The sequence below is a fragment of the Mycetomoellerius zeteki genome, unplaced genomic scaffold (genome assembly GCF_001594055.1).
Source record: "Mycetomoellerius zeteki isolate Tzet28-1 unplaced genomic scaffold, Tzet1.0 scaffold197, whole genome shotgun sequence".
NCBI lineage: Eukaryota > Metazoa > Arthropoda > Insecta > Hymenoptera > Formicidae > Mycetomoellerius > Mycetomoellerius zeteki.
The window spans coordinates 541,544-559,224 of NW_017256926.1; the positions used below are offsets into that span (position 1 = coordinate 541,544).

Sequence of the window (17,681 nt, forward strand, 5' to 3'; positions counted from 1 at the left end):
CCCCTCAAAAAATCCGAGCCCGGGGGAAATCCCCCCCCCCCCCCCCCCCCCCTCTCGTCAGACCTGCGCATTTACATTAACGCCAATAATTTTCTCAACAAAATTTTATGCTTAACTGCCAAGAAATAAACGTACGTGCAGACGTTTTATTTGCTTTCCTTAGAGATATATTATTATACAATAATTCAGTAAATTCAATAATTAGTAATAATTAATTAGTAATAATTAATAGTAATATATTAATATTAATATTAATATTATTAATAGTAGTATTATTAGTAATATTAATTAGTAATAATTCAATAATTAGTAAATTATCAAGCAATTTAATTTGCGATATTACTACTAGTTCAATCTGTTTGCGTTTCAAGACGGAAAAATTAATTCGGCGCGCAATTTAAATGACTATCTAAGTACGTAGTATATAAATTCCCATTGAATTATGTAAGCACTTAAGATCTAGCTTAATTGATATCCGATTTTTATTCAATTTTATCATTATCATCTGGGCTGATATTAATTATGTAATAATTTAATATTAATATTATGTAATAATATTATGTAATAACGTAGCTAAATGTAAGTTTTTTGTGAATATGCGAACTCTCGGAGCTGAAAAAGACTAAACTGAATAATTATTATGTAATTATTAAGTAATTTCACAATAATATATTGGATTTTATTTTTAGACATTTTTGGACATTTTCCAGTTAACAGCCATATTTCTTTCCTGCGTTCATTTTTGATTGGTGGCTTCTTTTTCATGAAAATGCTGCCTTTCTTTTCACTGTGAATGTGACCAAAGCGGTCGCCATTTTAACGTCTAATGGCGTGTGTCGGCGTGATGTGATGTTCGGTAGGTTTTGATGGTTTCGAGCGAATTAACAACAACTCTCGGAATAATCTCGTCCTCGAGGAGACGTGAAACATGGCGGAGTATTTAGCATCTATCTTCGGTACCGAAAAGGATAAGTAAGGAGATTTCGCCGAGTTGTAAATGAATGGAGACGTGAATGACTTTTATCCTAACCTATGCTTTTCTTTTTCTCTTTTCAGAGTAAATTGCTCCTTTTACTTCAAAATCGGCGCCTGCCGCCATGGCGATCGCTGTTCACGTATCCACAATAAACCTACATTCAGTCAGGTACTAAATAATTAACTTAATCTAATTTAAATCTGTAATTAATTTTTTATGATATAAATGTGTCTACATTCTACATGACAGGGAAAGAATCAATCCTCATTCAACCATGACTATCAGGAATATCTTTTAAACATTTAATATAAATTGTTGACATATTCTTTATGATTAATATTCATCTTGTATTGCTTCATTCACAATCTTTAACTTTCTAATTAATTAATTAAAACAGATATAAATTTATAATGATATAACAACTCGGGTAACAAACTGACCTTGTCTATTTGTCATCATTTTGTCATCTATTTTGACATCAGAATGACAATAATGTCATCATTATTACTTGAGAGTCAAAATCAAGTTTAGAACTGACTATGAATCATTGTGTTCTTACATAAGACTCTTAAACATTTAATATATTGAATTATTTCTTTTCCAGACATGCCTGCTTCAAAATCTGTATGTGAATCCTCAAAATTCTGCCAAAAGTGCAGATGGTTCCCATTGTGAGTACATCATAATTCTATAAATGATAATTATATATATTTTATCTCTCTGTTAAATTCTTTTCCAAATGAATAAAGAAATATGATTTATTCCTGTTCCAGTGGTAGCAAATGTATCGGACGAAGAAATGCAAGAGCATTATGATAACTTCTTTGAGGACGTCTTTGTTGAGTGTGAAGACAAATATGGCGAGATCGAGGAGATGAATGTGTGTGACAATCTCGGCGATCACTTGGTGGGTAATGTTTATATCAAATTTCGCAGAGAGGAAGACGCGGAAAGAGCTGTGAATGACTTGAACAACCGCTGGTTTGGTGGTCGACCAGTGTATGCCGAACTTTCACCAGTGACGGATTTCAGAGAGGCTTGTTGTCGTCAATACGAAATGGGGTATTCTAACGTTACTTTCTCTGGCTCCGTAAAGCGCATGATGTATCATTTTATCTTTATTTATTCGATCAACAACAAAGATAAAATGATATATCATGTGCTTCACAGATCACAGCTTTTAAATAGAATCTATTCATGCAAACGTCTAATGATGAATGAAATCGGTTATCTCATATCTTCTCTTTTTCTTTTCGTTTCAGAGAATGCACGCGTTCCGGATTCTGCAACTTTATGCACCTGAAGCCCATCTCGCGTGAGCTCCGCCGCTACTTGTACAGTCGCAAGAAGAGCGGCAGGGGACGATCTAGATCGCGTTCGCGTTCACGCGGCCGAGATCGCAAGCGGCGATCGCGATCGCGTGATAGACGATCGAGATCCAAAGAGCGCCGAAAAAGGGACGACAAAGGTAGGGACGGCCGATCTGGAAGATACTAATTGTATAGAAAATGATTATTCATTCCAACTGATCTGACATTATTTAACGGGCGGACTTGATACGATCGATTTATCTTGTACGTGTTCCAGAAAAGTATCTATATACACATATGTCATATATTATATATTTATACGTGTAATCAATAGAATTAGTGTTCTTCAATATTATATCATTTGTTAATAATTTAACGACTCCGAATTAATTGAAGGATGTCTTTTTCGCGCAATGAAAAATGACAGACAAATAAAATATAAGCATAGAAATATATATTTTTTATTTCGTGTTATATTTTCATATAAATTATCGAACTTAAACATATACTGTGAAAAACGATGCACATAGTTTGGTGCATATTTATGAATACAACAAAAAATTTACGTATGCTTTGCGAAGATGCCTGACTCTTCTGCAAAGAGCATCGATATAATCGTACATACACACATCATTATTGAATTATCTTCCTTTCAAAAAGCGGGTGACGATAACGCTTCTTTTTGTCGGATAGTTACCTAAATTTTTTTATTCAAAATTGCATTTTGAAACTATTTTTATATTTTCATTTTCTCGCGAATATCATTACTTCAGTAAAAATGTAGACCGTATGATATATTAAAAAGTAATTCCACATTGTATCTATCGTACAAAAAAGAAGCCTAATGTGGGACACAATGACAATTACTGTAAGGCGCAAATAGATCGTGAAAGTTTATTGACAAAAAACGGGTCAAGCAATCTAAAGTTTAAACGCTAAATAATTTAAAATAATTCACCTTTCTCCTCTTATTTTTTCTTTATAAAAAAATATTAGGTTGTATACAAGAAAACACTACCAACAGATGGGTACAGCCACAAGAATATTATATACAGCTGCAAAGTAAAATCTTTTCTTCTTTATGAAAGAATATATACTTTGTAGGATTTAAACAAATTGTCCAAAGTTCGCCTAACTTAATGCAGGCTGGTGCATATGTTTACTTATGTCGTAAGTATGCCTGTCAATATCGCGCGTATAAAATTATGATATGCGAATAATTATGATCGGTGACATAATGGAAGATGCACGCAGTAATAATTTTTTATTCTAATTCGATATTAAATATATCCACAATTATATTGCTTCTTGCTCGAAATTTCAAGTATCGCCGAAGTCGTTCCAAGTCGTTCGATGTGCGAGCAGACGTCGCAACATTTTCACAAATATCACATGCAGTAACAGCATTTCGGTATACTTTTCTTTGTACAATTTCCTTCTTCTCACGTATCCTACTTCGATTTTCTTCCCATATCCGTTGAAAAAAAATATCCCACCAATCTTTCCGATTATACCTCGTATAATCGATATAAAAAGAAAAAACGATACTGAATCATACGATAAAGATTGCATGATATATTTATACGCGTAACTTCTTTTCCTCCCTCATCATTAACTATCAACAAGTCTCAGCATCATACAGTGTAAAATTTGTATATTACCAAGATGATACAATTGAGTTCGACGGAAAAAGATGCATCTTCGTGGTTTATTCCCATCTGAATTTCTCCAAAATATACTGTATACAATATTTTAATTGTACTTATATATATTTATATATATACAGTCTCGTGTAGATGTGTGCACGTGTGTATGTTGTGTATGTTTATATGTATATAGTGTTACGCGAGCGCACTCTATTTCTCTTGATGGAACAAGAAATTGAGCAGTGCGCGACACAGTCTAGCTTGTTATCTTAGAAGGTACACATTATCTTTTTTTTACTTTTTTTTCCTTTCTTACTTAACTCTTTATTTGCCCTCTCGTGTTTTACGATAATATAGTGCTCCAGTTTTTTTTTTTCAAGAAGTTCGTATCTAAGCACAGAGGTATTATTCTTCCATTAATTCTCGTAAGACAGCTTAAGATAGCTTGACTGTCCATGTCATGTGTAATGACACCACTTGTACGCGTCGTAAAAATATTTACATTGTTCAGATTAATAATTAATGGTTACGATACTTTAGTAGTAGTGTTCAGCGGGAGATATACGAGATCAATGTTTAGGGGGGCTAATCGGCATAAACAATGAATTGTTGATTGTCCACATCTGCAACTTCAACTTGGACAAATTGAGGCTGTGTAAGTTGGATTTGTTGTACTTGTCTCCCAATCGCATTCCGGGATCTGAAATTATAAAAAACAAGATCTAATCAGATAATTAAGTTCCCCTTTTTTTTCTATTTTACATTTTGCCACATTGATCTACTGAATTATGCATTTACAATCTGAATTTAAGCAATTGATCTCTTTAATATTCTAAAAAGCAACTTAACATCATTTTACAAAACATAATTATTGTCTAAGTCCCGTCTATTATTCTTTAATACAGCTCTTAAAATATTTTCACGCTCGTTTTTTTTGTTTTTATCTCAAATCCAAAGTACAACAACGAAGCGAAACTTACTTGGCCTTCGCGTGAGTTAATATATGCGACTTGAGGTTCGTTGATTGCGCAAACTTTTTACTGCATCCATCGAATGGACATACATATGGCCGATCGCCGGTGTGGATCCTCACGTGGGTACGAAGATTGAAATCCAAACTAAACCTCTTGCCGCATCCTTCAAATGTGCACTGAAATGGTTTTTCACCAGTATGCACCAGCTGATGTCGTTTCAATTTGGAACTCTCGACAAAAGCCTTGCCACATTCCGCACACACGTGAACCCGTGGACCATGCGTATGCAAATGTTTGCGCATCGCACTATTGTCTCGAAACATCTTTGTGCATCCTTTGTGAGGGCACGCGATCGTTCGCTCGACACCATCCATCACCGGCGGTTTGCGCACCTTTAACTTATGGCCGGGTCGTGCAAACTCAGCAAGTTGCTTCGGATCCGACAGATCCAAACCAGGCATACCGTCTGACATCGAACTATTCGAATTGAACTTTGCATTGGACTTGCCCGTCATGTATTCCGTGTAGTCGGGATCCGGTTCTGGATTCGAACCTTCATCTGGAACATCCACATCCAGGTCAGGCGCTAATAGGATGTTACCTTTAACAGCAACAAACGGAGAGCGGTCCCAAAAAAGCTACGGTACTTTTTCAATTTTTTGCTAACTATATGATATATAAATTTAATAATATATCATATAGTTTGATATATATAAATATATAAACTTTTATATTTTATATATACTCTCTCTCTCTTGGTAACAAAGGAAACAGAAATTATTAGTACAAGAGATTATTAAAGGAAATATTGAGGAATAAATTTATAATAAAACTGTAACGAGATATAATTTCTAATAAAATTATTATAGAAAATTAAATTAAGGCGAAGATGAGGCTAGACATCTTAATTTAATTTTTTACAATTAATTTCTTACAATTTCCCATACTGAAAAAAGAGAATGATGTTATATCAATAATATTATTTTAACTGAAAATAATTTTGTTGATTCAATCTCACTATTAAGGAAAATACGTCACTCTTGTTTTAATAAAATTTTATTTGTTGTATTAATACTATTATTGATTCAATAAGACTATTTTCAATTAAAATAGTGCTGTTGATATAATATCATTTTTTTTTCAGTGCATAAACGAGACAATTAAAACTATCATTTGCAATCAATGTTTAATTACTTCTGATTTCTGTCAGAAATAGAAACATCGAATTTTTTAAACTTAAAATCACAGGATATATTTAACATTACATTTTTCTCGTTGCAAGCTTAAAAAAAGCGTTTTATTCAGGAAAAATGGGATATATGAGATAAAAGTAAAATGCATACCGAAAGAAATGAGATACCTGTTATGTCGCGTCTTCAATATCTAAAGTCGCAAATTCTTCCCGAAAAGATTACAATACTAAAGCTTGTATCGAAAAATTTTGGCAAAATACGATTTATCTTTAAGGACGCATTATATTAATTTTACAAATGCATTAATATTTATACTTTAAAGAAATTATATACATATGAAAGTTGTGTTTACAATAATCTATTTTTTAATAATTTTATTGTTTATTTACTTTATTATTTTGTCATAAGTTAAAATTGAAAAATTGACAAAAATTTCAATTTTTTGTATAAATGTTTTAAGTAGTCAAAATGATTTATGCAAAGTTTCATTGCGATTCAGAGATAGATTATAAAAAGATTTAAAAGAAATAAATATCTGTTAGAGCACATAGATTTAAAAAACATTACTTAAAATAAATTTTGATCCAGATGGTAAATCGTCATTAAATTTTTCTTATTACTTTCAAATGTATGTACGATCTAAAATAATCTGTAATTGTTTAAATAGCTTTTTCATTATTTTGAAAATTTTGTAATGCATCCTTAAATATGCAATAAAAGACCTGTCTTTTATTCCTGCACTTTATGAACTGGTGCACACAGTGCAATAAGTTAAAGTGAAACAAACGCATTTTTGTTTCACTTCAACTTATTGCACCATGTGCACCAGTTCAGAGAGTGCAGGAGTAAAAAGCTTATGTAGGATTCACACTGCCTACGACATCCGACGTCCGATGATGCTTGTATGAAAATGTTCGTCAAGATTCAATTTTTTCGTCCGACGACGTACATACGATGGACACATCGCAATATGCAACTTGCAAAGTATATGCAGATAAAAATGTCGCTAACTAGAACCGAATTCTCTTATTGATATCGTCGTAGGCTGTACGCAGTGTGAATCCTACATTAGGCCAACATTACATGCGTCCGTTTTTGTCGTACGACAAAAAACGGACGTTTTATATAATACTGGCCTCAAAATATAAAAAAAAAACAAGGAAAGCGCGAATCAACGAAATCATTGCTCGTGTTCAAGTTCAGGACACCCGGTATACGCTCGCGAAGCAACATGAATCCCTCGTGACGTCAGAGGTCGGAGCGTTACTCCAACTTCTCTTGGAACACCTGCGTCTCGGACCGTCGAGATTCACATTTTTTTTCTCTCCAATGAGAATCTCGGCTAGAACTCGCTCTACATATCTATTTTTATCTCTCTCAAAGAGACACAAAATTTGAATGTATCGACGCCGATAGGACACCAAGTGCCGCGATGCTCCGCGACGTCGCTCGGCTCGGCCGCCGCCGCCGTACCGCCGCGTTAAAGAGGCCATTTTCAAAATATGGCTGCCCCCGTGGGAGCCAAGCATAATGGCGTTCGCGCGATCAAAACAAACAACGCGGCCTGTCAAGCCGGCTGGAGCGCGCGGCCGACGCGACCGGCCCAGGTAGCCGATTTCTCCACACGGCGATCGCGCGCCCGTGCAACGACGCAGTATCGATCTGAGCATCGCACCGGAAGTGCGTACCCGCCCGTGTGCGTGGTGGATAACGAAGGGGCCAGAAGGAACGAGGGGAGAGACGGAGGAGAAGAGAAAGAAAGAAAATCCTTTTTAACCGAGAGCTCGGTGAAGGGAGAGCGACGGATAAAAAGAACGGAAAGGAAAAAAGGAGGAAAAAACGTATGAGAATGAAAGAACGAAAGTCCGAATGAGGAGTTCGGAGGAAGACCCAGAATGTGCAAAACACTCACCGTCGTCCGTGCCGGACGCCCACATCGTTACCGAGAACTCTCCCTCGAGCGTCTTGATCTGCACCTGCTTCTGTTCCCACTTTCTAGCCTTGGTCTCGGTAGCCATCTCGCCGAAAATCGCGTGGTCGGAGGCACGGAAACGCGTGCCGCCGCTCTTACGCGCCTTCTTAGCGGCTTTACGCGACGGCCCGGGGCTGGACTCGACATAAATGTCGTTATCCGGCACCGGGATCTGGTCGTATACGCTAAGCGGATCGGCGCCAACGATCTCCTCTTGCGTCTGCAGTATGATTTCTTCTCGGCCCGGCTCTGGCAATGGCTGCAGCGCTATCATCGGCTGCCCGTCCTCGCCCTCGATCGTCGTCTCCACGGTCTCGCACGGTATCTCCACCGGTATCGCCTCTATCTCGACCTCCTGGATGTCCGGTTGGATCTCCACTTCAGTTATTATGTCCGAGGACGCCATATTAATCTCCGGCGGCGACGCCATGTTAACGTACCAAAATGGCCGGCTGGCCTGGCGACAGCGGAGCCTCGGCGGGGACTCGAGCGTCTCGCGGTCACGTGACCACCCCCTCACGTGACGCCGCCCGCTACCAGAGGGAGCGTCGAGCGCGCGCGCGCCTCGTCGCGGCGCCATCTTGGGAGCGCGGCTGGACGCTTTTCTTTCTTTCCTTTTCTTCTTGTTGTCATATTTTACTCACGTTTAGTTTTCGCCAGCGCGATTCGGAGATTGTTCTGCCGATCGACGTGACTCAATTTTAATTATTTACATTGTTTGATCGAGAAAGCGGAACGAGGTGTCTCCAAGCGACACCCAGAAAAGGAGAATAGGTTAGGAGCCGTCTGGTGTCGATGGCCACGATGGATCTGTCAAAAATACCGAACGAGAAGAAACTGTATCTCTGCAAATGGTATTTTCGCGGTACGTTGACATCGCGAAGCTACGATTAAGGTCCTAATATACTTGGCACTTGACGATTTATCGGATACCGTGGAATGGGATGGTTGGCACAAATTTTGACAACACACATGACAAAATTGGGACGTAAGACGCCTTACAACCGTCTTAAAGAGACATTTCTTTTATGTTTTCCAGGAAGAGACAGTATAACAAGTGATCATTTCATCTTTGTTTAATATCAACAAACAAGAATGTAATGAAATTTACCTGTTACACTGTGTCATCTGTATCTCTTATTGGAAGATATCCCTTATCACCTGATTCTGGATACACTTGCTGTCCAGTCACGTTTTAAAATTTGAAGCAGAGTTACTTCATTTTTCAATATTACAATTCAGATCTTAATACATATATGGATTAGCAGACGACATCTATAAATGCTCTATCCTCAAGTATGTTAAAAATTGATTGAGAACTAAGATTAGGATTAAACATCAAGTACAGCTATAAATTGCAACAGTACACGATTCATAGCATTAAAATATAATTCTTATGTTGACTTCTTTAGCTGCGTTCTTGATTTTTTGGGATAGTTGTCTCATCTCTCCAAAATCTTTCTTCCAAATCTAAATATGTATATATAATTTAAGTACAGAGAAAAAAATAAAGAAGTGCTCAGCCAAATGTCACATTTTACATCAACTTGCCAATATTTTCTTCAACTTCTCTCTGTTACAGCTGGTTTTGCACTGCTGCCATTCCTATGGGCCGTGAATGCAGTTTGGTTCTCAAAAGAAGCTTTCATAGCACCACCTTACGAGGAACAGAAACAGATTAAGAGATGTTGGTGTCAATCAATTTATTTCCTACGACGAATCTTAGCCTCTCCTCTCTAATGATACGCATTTACGTTTCTTTCAGATGTGATTTTCTCTGCTATCGGAGCAGTCATTTGGACAGCTGCTTTACTAGCTTGGATAATAATCTTCCAAACCCAAAGAGCTGCTTGGGGTGAATTCGCCGATTCTATCAGCTACATAATTCCCACCGGTATTCCTTGAGCTTGATACCCCATAGCGGTACGCAATAATTTATTGCAGAAATATGTGCATTCAACAATTGTATATTAAACTTTGTAATATATTTATGTCATGTAAGTTCATATGGTAACATCTGATATGTAGCATACGCAATAAAAAAATAACATTCTTTTTTACATTTTGTATACATGAATAAAAAATATCAATTTCGAAAAGTAGCAGCGCGCTATTAGCTTTTCTCTGTTTAAAATTACATTTAGATGCGTGTAGCAGTTATGAGGAAAAATACTGCCCAAAATAGACTATTTCCATATATTTAAATTCCTCTCGTACATCCCTTTAAGGAGATACGAGACTATAAATTATAAATACACAGATTCAAATATGTAAAAACTGACATACCTCTCCGCATCTATATGCAACAATTAGCGAGTTTTATTTCGCATTCTACATTTGAATAACTCTTCGTCTTTGCACATACAATCTTATATCCCTGTAAACTAATCTGGACAGAAGCTGAAACAGCGAAATACAATATGCACGTTATTTGTAATGATATTTCGTTTTAGTATCAATGAACAAACAAAGCAAACTCACCAGTAGAGCGAATAAATCCGCGCACATGAGCATATAAAACACATTGTGCCATCCGCCCCATCGGGACACTAAACCTGCTAACAGCGGACCAACTGCAGCCCCGATACTACCAGTTCCATCGATAATGGCAGTTACTGTAGCTAAAGCTTTTGAATTTTCTCCTAAGCTAGAATGAGTTCCCAGTTCGGCAGACACAGCAGTCGTTATTAATGCGTACGGACCGTTCACTAAAAGCCCTCCTATCAGCAGTAATACTATGTTGACGCCTAGGCTAGTATTTCCGATAGAGTCGTATATAAATAACTGAAATATATAAGGCACATATGTTAAAATGTACAAATGATTTATACATTCGAATTTATATTTATAATATTGCATATTATCATTCAGTGAAATTAGAACATTCTTTAAAGCAACATATTTATAATTATTTAATGATTTTATAATAATTTATATAAGCAATCATTTTTTTACAGCTCATTAATAATTAATCGAATAATTTTGTCATTTTGTAACTGTCTGCATGTGGCAATATTCAATGTATTAAGGAAAAAATTGTCCTCACCGCGGGAAATGCAAGTCCAAACATCGCGGCGCACGTTAACGCGCTCATGCCGCTGTAATCGGAGATGATTCCAGCTGCTATAGCACCTATTATACCGCCCACATCAAACAGAGTCGACAGATCCGCGCTCAGAGTTGCGTTGTATGTAGCTGCAAGAAATTCTTATTGAGACTAAAACGAGATTATATAACGAGATAGTAACAATAAGATTATTATTGCAAATACCTACTTGTAGCTGCGATGTACAATGGTAACCAGTAGAGGAATGTATAGCTAACAAGCTTCGCGAAAAATAGCGATAAGGAATATTCGATGACACCAGGTATCTTTATGGCTCCTATGAAGTCGATCGCGCTATTATGAGATGTATTATGATCACGTCGGTGTCCAGATAGCATTGGGCTGGTTTCAGAGCGTTCACTTGCCATATTCTGTGAAACATATAAATTACATATTACTACTAATAGTATTTATATATATTAGATGAAAGCAGTTGTGATATTAATGTTATAGTAAAACACATTGCTGTTCAAAATACATATTCTCACGCGGTTTGAGAATTGCGAATAAATTTATGCACCATATATATAACCACATGCATTGCAATAACACGTGATTTATGTTTATGATTATTACATTTCAAGGCTAAATGGCAGTGTTAACTGTAGAATCGCATGCACTTACATCGGTAGAAAGTTGTTCACGGTAGACACAGCGATAGATGACACGCTAGGTAGAGTAGACGCTTAGTTATTATGGAAGTGCAAATATAATTCTACTAAAAATAATTAATCTTGACGCTTGCATTATTAAAAAAAACCTAGGAAAACTAAAAGAAAGAAATAAAATTGTAATCATAGTAAAGTATAGAGAACATGCTTATAATTAAATTATGAACATGCTATTATGTGTTAATTGGCAAACGTATTACGCTACAAATTTTACGCTTCTTAAAATTAAAAAACATCTATTACACTAATACTAGTATTTGCTGAATGAAAAAGCGTTGAAAATATTTAGCAACTATGATGAACTTACATCCTGGTTGACACTACGAGATTCGTAACCTCCGTCGAACGAGTCGTCGTCCGAGCTATTGGTTACATCAATTTTCCGATATCCGAGGGAAGCGGGCGAACTATATCCTATGTCAATAGGATTTGGTATTAGGAACAGGAAGATGACGAATCCCATCAGTCCCATTATCACTCCAGGCACAATGAAACTCAAACTCCAATCGGACTCGACGTACGCCGCCGCGATTAAACTACCTAATATATTTCCTAAGGACGTATGAGAGTTCCATACTCCAAAGATCAAGCCACGCTTGCCTTTTCCAAACCAATTTCCCACAACAGTTACTACACCTGGCCATCCAGAAGTTTGAAAGATTCCGCCTAATGCCTACGTATAAAAAGAAAGGGAAAAATGTGAAAGAACATCTTTGTAATGTGCTTGTGTAATAGGGGCTTTTTATTTAATAACACAAGTCATTCTATTTTTCTTGGCATTTCGGGAGTAACAAAGACAGACCGATATTTGGATCAACTTGTGTCACCAAACAGAAAGCATTTAATATATTGATAATTTACCTGGACGAAAATGAAGTACCACAGATTGTGAATATTGTACGGTTTAGCGATTCCAAACAGGTAGCATGATATGCCTGATGCAAGCATACCAATAGAAAGGAAGTATCGCAGATTTACTCTCTCCGCTATGAACCCGCTGTGTGAAAAAAAGACAATATTGTTGATAAAATTTCCTTATGCCTTGGAAAGTAATAAACTCATTTCAAGATATCCACCTAAAAAACATAGCCACTGCATATGCAAACAGAAATGCTGAGTCTAGCATGCCAAGTAATGCTGGTGCATCCTCCGTGTCTGTAAAAATAATGTAGCACAAATTATTCGCGTATTCGAGTGTTTGTTTTTTTCATGCATACGGAAAAATATCATGCCAAGAAAAGTAATTACTCAGCTTACTTTTTTTTCTCTTAAGGGGATGCTGGAGTGACCAAATTATCACATTACAGTCGTATCAAAATCTTCGAATTGACTAAACGGAATAAAAAATCCTTTTACAGGATTAAAGTAGACGCAAAATTAGCAGGTGGTGCAGTGGATTTTATACTAAAATCGAAAGAATGTTAAAAAATTTGTTAACTTTTCAGTCATCTTCAATCAATTCGAAGATTTTTATACGACTGTAATGTGATAATTTGATCACTCCAGCATCCCTTTAACAAAGAATATTTTTTAATAGATAATAGTCTCAAAACATATTTTTAACAAATTTTCTAGAAAACTCATTATCATGTATTTAAAGCAAGAATTAACTTTCTTTTGAAGAATATTATAAAATTTTATCGAGAAAACAATTTTATGTAGAAAGCAAATCAAATTTTAATTTAATAATCTTGATTGAAATATATATAAGTATTAAAATTATTAGAATTCAGAACATATTTTGAACAAACTTGATGCTCATGATAAACTTATAATAAATTTGCAGTATATTAACTTTTAAAATACTTCAAACAAGTAATTAATATTTATATAAATACAGTATGTATTTTTCTATGTGAGATATTATCTATTATCTCTCCTTACCAAATGGAGCCCAGTCGCACCAGGTATCTCGGTTACTGGCATTTATAAAAATATCCGCAGGTACTGGTAGATTGCTGCAATTGAGACTTAGAACGTTCTTCACTACAGATATCGGTTTCCGAGTCAAGTGATAACAAGTGTATGCTAGGTAAGTAAGTGCCAATATGCTTCCTTGGTGCCATGCTACCCAATTGACACGACGATGTTCGCAGCAACCGTTGCACATACACCTTGAGCATCGCAGACCCCATGGTAGATCTCTCGTCGGTCCATTCATATTAATACTTTCTTGTAGTATTCAACAGTATATTTTGTACTCTTCGATTGCAGGATTCTTTTTGTGCAGAGGCAAGACAAAATAATCTTTTCGTCTTATCGTAATTGACGTATTTAAAATGCAACTGGATTTAATTAAATAATATTCAGATCGCACAATTAAATATTAATTAGCTAAATAGACAAACACATAGAGATCTCTTGTGATCTCTCGACGAGTTATTCATGTATAATGTTACTTCCACGATGCTTTGCATAGTACTAATCGTTTGTTCACAAACATCCAGTGATAAAGCGTCAAACAAGACCTAAACTAAGTTTTAATTTAGGTGGTAAATAAACGCAACTGTCAATATAACCTAGGAACAGAACAAAGAGATCTGTAAAAAGTTTAAAGAGTGGTGACTGAATATTACCTACATTTGAGGAAGATTCCGGAAGCAGATAAAAATTTTTGGTAAATGCAGTCCTGCCGATTATCTTTCTTCTCCCTCCTTTTTCTTCGAAATGCAATGTTTATACTATCACGAGATGACTATTGTACGTCAGCAACGCCCATGGACGCCCACTTCTACATTGGTATGTTGAGTGAATCTATTGCGTCGATGCTAATTGCAACGTTTTTAAATACAATAATTGTTACATGTTCCTTGAACAACGTTAGTGCCACGTTAAGATAAACATATCGATTACGTTATGCGACTCCATTTGACTCCATTGACGTGAGTCACAATCGATTTGAGGTTATGTCTGGACAAATATTCCCTGGTGAAAATTTTTCTCTGAATTTTTCATGGAATTTTTCAGAATTTCTGAATAATTTTATAACTTTTTTAGAAAGTTGCTCAGATTTTTTTATACAAATTGGAATACTTTTCCAAAATGCCCCAAAAAAGTTTATATCTTTTTTAGCATTTTTCATATATATAAATTAAATATTTAAAAATTTTTTTCTTATTCTATAATTTCTCGATGAATCTTATAAATCTGATAAAATCTGAAGAAATTCAAAATATTTTTTCAATAATTACAGAATAAGAAATCTTAGAAAGTTTACAATATTTTTGAAAAAAATTATTCTAATTTGTATAAAAATTCTGAAACAAATTTTCACCAGAATCTTTTTAAAAGAAATTTAAAAAACTAAAATTTTGTATGTGCACAGATATAGGTGTATAATATTTACATAATATACTCACGTTACTATAATTTATGATTACAGAACAGTGTGACAGAAACTTCAATTTAAACAATTTGTATCATACAATGCCATGAATGACCTCAAAGTGTATCCTTATTTTACAAATGATTTGTTTATAATAATATTTGCTATCCAATTTACTACTTTTAAAACCTTAACATTACACAGAGAGTTGTCTGTGCCTTTTCCAAGCGCCAGAGAAGCAGATGTTGTATATCAAGTGCTCCGGGTTGACAAGGAACCATCACGTAGTGAAGTCACAAAGAATATTACATTAAATAATAATATTTTAGAAGTGTAAGCTTAAAATTGCATTAAATGTTATTTTATAAATCTTATTTTACTGACATTTGCCATTTTCTGTGCAGGTCATTCAGTGGTAAGGAAGCAAGGAAGGTGCGTGTGGCACTTACATCCTTCTTTGATAATCTAGTACTGGTCACAGAAACCATCGAAAAATTTGGTCCACCTGAGCCGACATACAGTCATTACGAAGCCAACAATTAACCAATTATATTTGCCTGTTAGTTTTAAAATATACATGCATTATGGAACACACTCCTGCGCCTTACGGTCCCAGAGCTGTCTATGGATATGCCATGTACATCGGATCGAATATGTTATTCCTGTTGTACGTGATATGGGCGATAATACCGGACAAGGTGCTGCATGATTATTTAGGCCTGACCTATTGGCCCTCCAAGTATTGGGCAGTTGCGATTCCCATATGGGCATTGACCGCTCTAGCCACATTTGCATTTTTAATTTATCCTGCTATCAATATGTTAATAACTCCGGACGTCGATGATATCCGGACTATTACGGACAAGTACGCCTTACAAAATATCGAAACTATTCCAGGCGGAATACCGACTGTATCCGACATACCGATCACAGAAGTCTGTAGGAGATTATATTTAAGAAAAAAATAACCTGTAATTGTTTACCAGAATAATTATAATTTATTTTTTTTACATTGAGGTGGATGTACAGTTAGAAATAATAATTAAGAAACGCATGTTATGCGAATTTGACAAATGAATGACAAATCTCTAAGCGTAGTGTAAAAACACTTTATTTAAAAAATCTTTTAGGAAGCCAAATATAATAAATGTTATACAGATTTACATTGTAATTAAAATCTCTAATTTTTCGAAACTTGTATTATAGGACCATTTCCAAAATAAACGAGAGATTTGCTCTATTCTATAATATATTACAATATAATATTACAATATAAATTAATTATAAATAAAATAGGATCGTGGCTTATTTCGAACTAATAAATAGGTGAAATAATCAGTTAATATACAATAGAAAATATAAAACAAAATATAAGATTCAAACGTTTCGGCTTACAAAGCCTTCTTTAGTGATTACATAGTCAAATAATGAAATATAGTTTGGTTTACTTAATATAATAGAAGCTGTATGTCGCATTATACAAATGATCGTCAATATAAATGTTGAAACGATAAATCTATGAAGAGATACTTCGATCGTAATTTAAGTCTTTGAGTAAGATGATACAGCGATAATTCGAATTTCCGAAAAAGAACTATTTCTAAAATGGTTCATATAAAAACGAGTTAAATCTTATGATACAGAGTCTTTAGACAACGCTTATTTAACATACTTGACGATACACGAGGGCGAAAAAAGCCACAGATTTAAACAGACTTATTTTTATTATTTTTATTGACATATGTTGACCTACACATTACATCAGTTACAACAGAGAAACAGCACATTCCTATCTTTTTAACGGTACTTTGTCAGATTCTATGAGGATTTTGATACAGTATTTTATATACTCTAACATATTTTCTTGGTTCTATTTTCTGTACTATCTACTCACCCCCATTTCATTTCGTCTTTGCAGAATATCATAAGATATGTGTGTCAAACGAATTCTCAAACTGTGACAAGCTGGATTTTCGACGTCAACCGAGAAATTCGGATTATCGCTGTACCATCTTACTCAAGGACTTAAATTACGACCGAAGTACCTCTTCGTACATTTATACATCGTTTCAACATTTATATTGACGATTATTTGTATAATGCGACATACAGCTTCTGTTATATTAAGTATGCTAAACTATATTTCATTATTTGACTATGTAATCACTGAAGAAGGCTTTGTAAGCCGAAACGTTTGAATCTGATATTTTGTTTTATATTTTCTATTGTATAATATTAACTGATTATTTGAATTCACCTATTTATTAGCTCGAAATAAGTCACGATTCTATTTTATTGTTTTACAACTAATTCGCGAGCCTTTACTTATTAATTTAATTATAAATACATATTAATTATATAATATTATATATAATTATATATATATTAAAATACATATATACAACATTGAGATCTATAATTAGCATTGAAAATTGATCGACATCGTTTTTCTTATAACATAAAAATCAGTGATACGTAATCAATGATATATATTATATATATATTTTT

General features: G+C 34.9%; 6 protein-coding genes across 11 annotated transcripts; 4 read left to right on the forward strand and 2 right to left on the reverse strand.

Annotated features, from left to right (window-relative positions):
* The first annotated feature begins 834 nt into the window (after positions 1-834).
* On the forward strand, positions 835-3,153 carry U2af38 (U2 small nuclear riboprotein auxiliary factor 38). Its single transcript, XM_018447034.1, has 5 exons — positions 835-972; positions 1,057-1,144; positions 1,581-1,647; positions 1,750-2,038; positions 2,239-3,153. Exons 1-5 carry the CDS (start codon positions 929-931, stop codon positions 2,471-2,473), a joined length of 723 nt encoding a protein of 240 aa, XP_018302536.1. The 5' UTR covers positions 835-928; the 3' UTR covers positions 2,474-3,153.
* A 1,067-nt stretch (positions 3,154-4,220) lies between these two features.
* On the reverse strand, positions 4,221-8,592 carry LOC108722103 (transcriptional repressor protein YY1). Of its 2 annotated transcripts, none has more exons than XM_018447031.1 (3): positions 8,012-8,592; positions 4,913-5,507; positions 4,221-4,632 (listed from the first exon to the last, which is right to left on the reverse strand). In XM_018447031.1, the coding sequence occupies exons 1-3, from the start codon at positions 8,499-8,501 to the stop codon at positions 4,518-4,520; spliced, it is 1,200 nt and encodes a 399-aa protein (XP_018302533.1). In that variant the 5' UTR covers positions 8,502-8,592; the 3' UTR covers positions 4,221-4,517. The 2 variants fall into 2 exon arrangements, with proteins under 2 accessions (XP_018302533.1, XP_018302535.1); XM_018447033.1 differs by having other exon boundaries at positions 4,913-5,465; positions 8,012-8,590.
* Positions 8,593-8,640: 48 nt separating this feature from the next.
* On the forward strand, positions 8,641-10,112 carry pen-2 (presenilin enhancer, gamma-secretase subunit). Its single transcript, XM_018447036.1, has 3 exons — positions 8,641-8,936; positions 9,654-9,758; positions 9,837-10,112. The coding sequence occupies exons 1-3, from the start codon at positions 8,867-8,869 to the stop codon at positions 9,974-9,976; spliced, it is 315 nt and encodes a 104-aa protein (XP_018302538.1). The 5' UTR covers positions 8,641-8,866; the 3' UTR covers positions 9,977-10,112.
* Positions 10,113-10,169: 57 nt separating this feature from the next.
* Positions 10,170-14,509, reverse strand: MFS16 (major facilitator superfamily transporter 16). 3 transcript variants are annotated; one of them, XM_018447029.1, is made up of 11 exons: positions 14,429-14,509; positions 13,733-14,367; positions 12,925-13,003; positions 12,710-12,845; positions 12,156-12,521; positions 11,802-11,846; positions 11,347-11,548; positions 11,118-11,266; positions 10,553-10,855; positions 10,358-10,471; positions 10,170-10,292 (listed from the first exon to the last, which is right to left on the reverse strand). In XM_018447029.1, the coding sequence occupies exons 2-10, from the start codon at positions 14,007-14,009 to the stop codon at positions 10,403-10,405; spliced, it is 1,626 nt and encodes a 541-aa protein (XP_018302531.1). In that variant the 5' UTR covers positions 14,010-14,367; positions 14,429-14,509; the 3' UTR covers positions 10,170-10,292; positions 10,358-10,402. The 3 variants fall into 3 exon arrangements, with proteins under 3 accessions (XP_018302531.1, XP_018302530.1, XP_018302532.1); XM_018447028.1 differs by having other exon boundaries at positions 10,170-10,471; XM_018447030.1 differs by lacking the exon at positions 11,802-11,846 and having other exon boundaries at positions 10,170-10,471.
* Positions 14,510-14,522: 13 nt separating this feature from the next.
* LOC108722107 (Threonyl-carbamoyl synthesis 6) lies at positions 14,523-15,725 on the forward strand. 3 transcript variants are annotated; one of them, XM_018447039.1, is made up of 4 exons: positions 14,523-14,587; positions 15,231-15,296; positions 15,378-15,506; positions 15,578-15,725. In XM_018447039.1, exons 2-4 carry the CDS (start codon positions 15,280-15,282, stop codon positions 15,714-15,716), a joined length of 285 nt encoding a protein of 94 aa, XP_018302541.1. In that variant the 5' UTR covers positions 14,523-14,587; positions 15,231-15,279; the 3' UTR covers positions 15,717-15,725. The 3 variants fall into 3 exon arrangements, with proteins under 3 accessions (XP_018302541.1, XP_018302539.1, XP_018302540.1); XM_018447037.1 differs by lacking the exon at positions 14,523-14,587 and adding an exon at positions 14,651-14,730; XM_018447038.1 differs by lacking the exon at positions 14,523-14,587 and adding an exon at positions 14,688-14,751.
* A 13-nt stretch (positions 15,726-15,738) lies between these two features.
* LOC108722105 (phosphatidylinositol glycan anchor biosynthesis class P) lies at positions 15,739-16,376 on the forward strand. The gene has a single exon (XM_018447035.1). The coding sequence runs from the start codon at positions 15,758-15,760 to the stop codon at positions 16,139-16,141; it is 384 nt and encodes a 127-aa protein (XP_018302537.1). The 5' UTR covers positions 15,739-15,757; the 3' UTR covers positions 16,142-16,376.
* The last annotated feature ends 1,305 nt before the right edge of the window (positions 16,377-17,681 follow it).